Genomic DNA, 7,624 nt, shown 5'->3' on the forward strand with positions numbered 1-7,624 from the left:
ATTCAACTTAGAAATTTCATACAGGTACTTTTACAGTGCACTCTATTATCCCACCAGTCAGCCCATAGGATGCAAGTTTCAAAGCTGCTTCTAGGCTCCATAATCAGCTGATCCATTGGACCAGCCCATGTCAGACAGCTCATTATAATATTCCCAGAACGTCCTACATTGCCCCCAGGCCCAACAACGTTCCATGTACATCACTGGAGCTAAGACACATTGTGCATGATGAAAAGGAAGTTACTGGATTGATTTCTAACACTTTCAATGATTATAGCAGTACGCCTGAGTGCAGGGTGGTTGTGACTGTTGTGTATTTACTCAGGATATCTAGTTACTGACATTTACAGTATTTGGTTGTATGGGAGGCTGGCTTACCTAACATTCCCTTTAGTTAACATTTCTTAGGACATTTTTTTCAGCACTCATTGTAACAGGATTCCTGCAGATAGTATGTGGTGGTATATTTTTTTCTTTTATTCTATAAACCTGCCCTTGGGAGATGGCACAAAGCAGGTTGGGTATAATGTATCAATGAACACGTGTCCAAAGATGACATTTTAGGGCATATAGAATATATATGGCCTTAGAGAGAATGAACGAGGCAAGACCTGTTGAGTTCTAAGTAAGGATTTGTTAGCAATTAGGTGCAAAGGCGGGAACAGCTCAGAAGCACATGCAGGTATCCCATCCCTGGTTCCCTAGCCTACATGGGTGCCCATCATGAGACACCTTCAAGGAGTGCCAGAAGCGGAGCATGTTCTGAACATCAGACCTCATGAAAGTGTTTCAAGTTGGGCTCCCAAAAATTACTAGTAACTCCTTTAAAAAAAAAAAAAAAAATTTTGGACCAGTATGTTTAGATCAGGATTCACATTTAGTACTTTGTCAGAGCTGCCAAATGCTGAAGATGCAAAACCTTTAATGCTTTTCTTTTTTTTGCATATTGAGATTTGAGATCTCTTTTCTTGCAAATGGTAATGTATAAAGAACCACCTCTAGTGTCAGTGTTTTCATCACATTTATTATATTCCTTTGCCTGGCAACTGTGATTTGTTGGAGGGTAATTTGGGATGGCTTCACTACCTTTCTGGATGTTTGCTGTTAAACCATCCCTGTCAGAACTGAAGCTCACAAAAATATTTCTGAAGAGCAAATGTTTTGCCTTTGAAATGTACCAGATTCCCACTAGAAACATTTGTAAAATACCCAACAATCGGTACAGATACCACAAGACCTCTGTACAAGGTCTTCCTACCCAACCTTTCAAATGGCATACTGTGCCGGGTCCATCAATGCAGGACCTATATCTTTTCAGGAACAATATCTAAACATTTCTAGCAAAGTGCAACTTAATATTAATTGCTTTCCCAAGTGCTGGTATGCCCTTCCTCAGTTATGAGAAAGTGTTTTTATTTACATGGGTAACCAAGGCTTTTAACTTTTAAGCGTGTTATTTAAGTTCCACTGAAGTCAATAGGACTTAAGTATGTGCTTAACTGTTTCCTTGAATGGCAATCCAAATTAATAGAGTCTAGCCTTTCCTGTCGGTACACTATTCCTGGAACAAGGTGTTTATCAGTTGCTACGGGTCTGAGCCAAAGCCCCTTAAAGTCAAGAGAGGGCCCTCAGGGAGAAAACATGTGGGACTCACTTGCTAAAGTACTGGCAACCCCTCTCTGCACCGAAAATACCTCAGAGTGCTGTGTGATGGTGCTAGCTGCTTAGTCATGCTTCTGCTGGATTATAAAAGCTCTTACATGGAGTGTGGAAGTAGGGAACTAAATTAAATGTAACTTGAATTGGAATTGGGACTGGTCATTTTTTTGAATGGGGGGGATAAGAAAGCCCACCTGACAGGGGATGCTATGGGACTCTGCCCATCTCAGTTATAGCAACTTCAGAGGAAAAGAAACATCCCTGAGGCATTTCAGAAAGAAATGGCAGCAGAGGGATACTTCTGATGGGTTTTCACACGCCGCAGTCCTGTGTGATTTCTCACTGAGAATGCAGCATACATCTGTATTTTCCATTCAGCTTGGGGCAGTTACCCCTCTGGCATCTTTGAGCTGGACACAGGGCAGAGTTTTATAAATTGGGGACAAGGGGCGGGACAGAAGGTGGAAAGCTCCACTGCGTGTGTCTTTAATCTGTCTTGCTTTTGTAGTAAGGGAAGGGGAAGTATGGTGTGACGGGGCTGCTGAGCGCATGGAAACGACTGAGGTGGACGATCCCTTTTTCCCTTTCTCACTCCTCTCCGCCAGTGGCGCTGTGAAGGATGGATTGAATATGTGGGGGACACTAAGAGAGAGAGAGCAGTGGCAATGTTCTAAGACCTTTTGCACGTTTCTTTCACAGTCCGACTGCCCCTACTCAGAAAAAGTCCCAAGTATTAAAATTCCAATGGACATCATGGAACAGGAACCTTTCCTAAGTGATAGCAAACCTTCCGACAGTGAGTAGAACTAACCTCTTGCATGCCTGCTTGAGTGTGTCTTGCACTGCCAAAAAGATACACACACGTGTATATACGCACACAGAGACTGAATTAAAAAAAAACAAAGATCTGTCCTATCCCTTAGAAGTTTTCTCTTTTCCTTTTTAAAACAATTTTCAGGCCTCTAGTTTTTTGGGGGAGGTTTGTTTTTTTTCTTTTTCTTTTTGCAAGTTTTGTGTTATCCTTCTTGGTGCCGCCACCTTAACTGCCTCTACTCAGCTACTAACAGGTCTCTCGCTAGCTCTCTCTCTCTCTCTCTAACCCTCTAAATCATCCAGTCCATTTCTGGCTGTTGTTGTTTTTGTGTATGTGTGTGTGTCTTGGTGTGGTATCTACTTGGTTTCTCTCCCTTGCTGTTAATGTTCTGGATTGCAGCGGGTAGAAACAGCACCACTGTCCATTACTGTTTTTGTTTCCTTAGGTTCCAAACAATCACAAAAATCAGCGCTTAACAAATTAGGCCTGTCATTGATCTTCTTAAATCATTTAATTGACAAGGCGGTGATCATTTAAACCATGCAGTATTAACATATTTGCCTTCTTAGGTGACTTGCGTTTGGTTTTTTTTATTCGAATATCCACAATTGATTATATTTTTTTCCCCCTTTTTAACTTTTGTTTATAGCCATTTGCATTTTCTAGTGTTATAATTTGTTTAATAAGCCTGGAATTTCAGATTAATTGCCATGAGTTCTCAGGGGGTCTGTGTCAGCTTTTTAAAATGACAAGCAGTAGATGAAAATGCTGTTTGGGAATAATGGAATTGGAGGGGAAACACAAATTATTGTATTAAAACAATTATTGAGGTGCTGGCAATGAGCATTTAAGGGTCAAATAGTAAATTCTTTTTGACTTCATTTATGTTCTCTGTTGATGAAGCTTATGGCTGCGTTGTACTGCAATTTGAAATTTCATAGCTATCCAATTTCCTTTTTGTTTAAAGGAATTCCGTCAATGTTTAGGCCCAGAGGATATAATTTTAAAAAGTGCGCACGTGACTTAGGCTTTGTCGACACTACAATCTTAAATTGGCCCATTGATTGTAACCAATGAGATGTAGGTGCTTTTGAAAATTGTACCTATAATAGTGTGTGTGTGTGTGTGTGTGTGTGTGTGTGTGTGTGTGTGTGTGTGTTAAAGAGACAGAGAAACCGGATATGTATAGAAATTGATAGAAATCCAAATACAACAGCATTATTGTGATTGTGAGAACCAAAAAGTGATGCAGACAATTCTTGTTTCACTGATCAAATGGCCTGAAATGCTAAAAATTAGAGTTGCACAACTTACTCCATTTGAATAATTTAAAGTGTTGTTAATGTGACAGGCAAAAGCATTTTTCAAATATGATTTTTATTTTGACATTGCCCCAGTACTGTAGATGTAAAATCTGATTCAGCCTCCTTGCTGATCAGATATACCAGAAAAATAAATCACCCAATATGGTGAACTGCACAGAATTACAGGAGGGTGGCTTATCATGGCGCTCAGCCTAATGATCCCACTTTGACCCCCTTTGCAATGTCTGTGCATGTAAAAATAATCTAATCTTTCACTAGCATAATGCTGTATTACTATAGTTCAGGATCTGTTGAGATCTTCATAACAAGTCAAATTATCAGAGCACTTCCCACTCAGAGTGGTGAATAGCTAAAACGTAGAGTGGCTTGAATAAATATTTTAGATGTATTTTTACATTTTGAAAAATAAAATTGACTCTTATTTATTGGCAAGGCAAAAATTATAATGGAGGATTTTCTTGCTCTTGAGAGAGTAGCTGGTATCTGTCTACACTGTGGTATCATCCTGCGAAAGGCTTTGTTTGAAAGCATAATAATACTTCTGCAGCATGTTCACAGCAGTTTACAAATATTTAATTCATCCAGTAGGATGGAAGGATTAGATGTTTATCAGTACATGTTGGTAAACATCAGTTTTCATCATTATCCATTGATAATTGAAATTTGCAGCTAGGTGATGTAAGAAAAATGCACTTAGAGTTTGATTTAAGGATATTTACTCTGTAGATTTTGACGGGGTGTTGACAACTTGTGTCTTAACAGTTACAAAGCTTAAATTTTTTCCATCTTTGCGTTTGCTATCATTAAATTATTCTGACCCTCCCATATTTTTCCACAAATTTAAATCAATAAAAGTTGGAAAAAAATTTAAATTGAATTTTGCAGCCCTAATTACACCACCCTCCAGCTAAGTATGGAGTGAGTTTTCATGCTGTGTTTGGTTGGTCAGAACATTAGAGGTGAAGTTTCAAACAGTGCTGGGCCAATGAAATATGCATGTAGTGGTGGGTGCATGGGTATCTACTTTTTAAACTGCAACCAAAAACTTGCCTCTGTGCATGCAAAGTGACGAGGTTTGAAAATCAGCATTTTGTGTCACACTGATGGCAGAAGTTTTTTCCCTTCAATTGACTGTCTCAGCTTGATTCTGTTGATGTCTTCCACGCTTTTTCGGAATCTGTGAAATTCCATGGTTAAATATTTGGGGACTTGCTGGAGGGGAACTTCATATTTTTAATGGCTGAATGCTGTGACAAACGACTTTGTTTTTTCTTAAACAGGAGAAAAATCACCAACATTCCTTGAACGCCATACATCGTGCTGATAAAATTCCTTTCCTTCAGTCACACACTATGCCAAGGTAGGAGCTTCCACAGCACAGTCTCATGAGATGTATTGTACGTTCAGTAAATACAATGGAGGTGTGGCTCTCATGAGGTATATGATAGGTCCAGGCTGAAAGGGAGGCTTGCTTTGCAGTGGGGCCAAAAAAAAAAAAAATCATCTGTATGGGGTTCAATCCAGTTCCCATTGAAGTTAATGGGAATTTTGCCATTGACTTAATTGTATCAGGACCCACAAATAATAAAAGCTGAGTTATAACTTAGCAGAGGGACCTTGAGGAACTTATTACCCTGAAACAATTGTGGCCACAAAAGCAAAGTCGTCTCATTGACCGATAGGATTTTCTTTAATTGTGTATCAAGACAGACTGTGTGTACCTGTAAGGAATTATGCCGGGCCACAGTATAAGAAAGTTGAGGTACTTGCTGTTGTTTAACTGCATCTATCTGCATGGGTGCGCATGCCTACTAGGACCAGACATTCAGGAGATGGTGATGCCCCTCCTTCGTATGTTTGAGAGCATTCTCCAGAACAGGAGGAGGGTGGTGGCTCTCTGAGTCCCAAGCAGTACTGCCTAACATTCCTCCCTCCCAAACACCTTCACTAGCAATGGAGCAACAGGCTGTAGTGAGGTTTCTCCAGGATTGGTTTTCAGGGGGGTGAGGTGCTCACAAGCACTTTACCCAGGTGCTATGAGCGCAGAACCCAGACTTTGGCCCCTCGAGTAGCAGCAGATTGTGGGATAGCCTATTAAGTAATAGTCTGTAACTTGAGTTTCATATGCCCCAATTCAGCCAGGTACTTACACACATGCTGCCGTTTAAGGAGTAAGTGCTTATGTACCTGGCCAAACTAGGGCCACAAACAGGTTTCCACAATGAAAAAGAAAATCCCGTCCCCACTGGAGTGGGAACTGTGATAAAAAAACCCTTTAACCAATCACCCTGTTTAAACATGGCTGCAGTAGCATGTTTCAGTAGGTTCTGAGCCTAGCACTGACATGGCCTTGCAGTGCTGCTGGTGGGAGAGTCAGACTATTGAATTTACTACTCAAACAGCCAGAGAGATTTTGTCCAAGAATTCCCAAAGATTAGCAAGTGATCTCTTCATGTTAAAACAAAAAGCAGCAGCTTTTTATTTTGAGTGCATGACATGATGGATCTCAGGTGTAATGAAATAAAATATACATATCTGTAATTATTCAGTGCAGGAGAATTGTTAGCTTCTTGCAGGATTAAGCCCCAAAGTTGGATTTATAAAGGCATGTAGGATTGTGTTAGGAATAGATACCACAGACTGCAGCCACCACTGAATATTTGGGCTGTTTTAATATACATAGGACTAAAATCCTGAATATGCTATTATTTATGCATGAATTGAGTGAGACTTGACTATTCATCCCATTTCAAGACATACCATCATCTCTTAGACTAACAAGCATTATTTGGCCCGTAAGAAGTAAAATGTTAAGATTCCCTCATGTTAAAACATAGTGAATGCACTTTATTTTCATGTGACTTGTCAATAGTTGCATGCACTGGTAAGTCAGAAGTGGTATTTTGTAATGAAGGAGTTGGGGAGAAATCACTTGATCCTTTCAAAATGCACTAGAAACATAAATTCAGTCCATATGTTTTACCTTGTTTTCTTTTTGCTTTCAGCCCTCCACGAACTCCAGTGAAAGTTGTGCCTCAAATTAGAATAGAACTTGAGCCTGAAGACAATGGTTATTTCTGGAGGAGCAGGGGAACAGAAACTACTTTGTAACTTTTTTGTTTGTTAAACTTATACTGAACTTTTTTTTTGTCACCAGCCAAATATTAAAATGCTCTCTGCTTCCCTGCCGCATAGGTAAATCTGACACACACTGTACCTTCCCTCTACCTTTCTCACCCAGTTTTTCCACTCACCAACATTCGTTTTTGCCTTCTGTCACTCAGACACACACGCATCTCTCATTTTTTAAGCAGAGGGCAGAAGTATTAAGGATATATTATAAATACCGTTGTGAAATGTCAGAGGAACTGACATTACTTTAGTTGTGAATCAGTGTTTGTTTTTCTTTTTTTCTGTCTGGCAGAACAAAACTGACCTCCAGGCTAATTCAATGTCTTTACTACACTACTGGAAAGTGCTGCTATACTAACTTGCTCTTAAAGTCTATACTTGTAGTGTCAAGAGAAGGAAAACTTAAAGGTACTTCACTCCCAGCACAGACAAAGTATTGCCAGCGTTGTAGCTTGTGTTCTGAAATGTCCCTTTCCTATGCAACTTTTTTTTTTGAACACTTTAATGGACTTATCTGTCAGGTACACTGAAGAGTGTTATTTTCCTAGATTATTTTGTTTAAATTATGGGGCCTAACCTGCAACTTTTTTGTCAATTTTTTAAACTTTTTTTTAATTACTGTAAAGAAAAATGAATTTTTCCTGCAGCAGGAAACATATAGTTTGGAGTAGTTCTACCTCTTATTGCTAGATGC

General features: G+C 39.5%; 1 protein-coding gene across 6 annotated transcripts in view; it reads left to right on the forward strand.

Annotated features, from left to right (window-relative positions):
* The window catches only part of SLC4A4 (solute carrier family 4 member 4), a 251,234-nt gene extending 243,875 nt beyond the window's left edge, over positions 1-7,359 (forward strand). For 4 of the 6 annotated variants that reach the window (XM_054029025.1, XM_054029029.1, XM_054029024.1 and 1 more), the window contains 2 exons: positions 5,079-5,158; positions 6,804-7,359. In XM_054029025.1, coding sequence (XP_053885000.1) covers positions 5,079-5,158; positions 6,804-6,909 — 186 coding nt within the window. In that variant the 3' untranslated portion in view covers positions 6,910-7,359. Of the gene's footprint in view, positions 1-2,358; positions 2,456-5,078; positions 5,159-6,803 lie in introns of all 6 variants that reach the window. The other 2 variants (XM_054029027.1, XM_054029028.1) reach the window with 1 other exon arrangement.
* The last annotated feature ends 265 nt before the right edge of the window (positions 7,360-7,624 follow it).

The sequence above is a fragment of the Malaclemys terrapin genome, chromosome 5 (assembly GCF_027887155.1).
Source record: "Malaclemys terrapin pileata isolate rMalTer1 chromosome 5, rMalTer1.hap1, whole genome shotgun sequence".
Taxonomy (NCBI): Eukaryota; Metazoa; Chordata; order Testudines; family Emydidae; genus Malaclemys; species Malaclemys terrapin.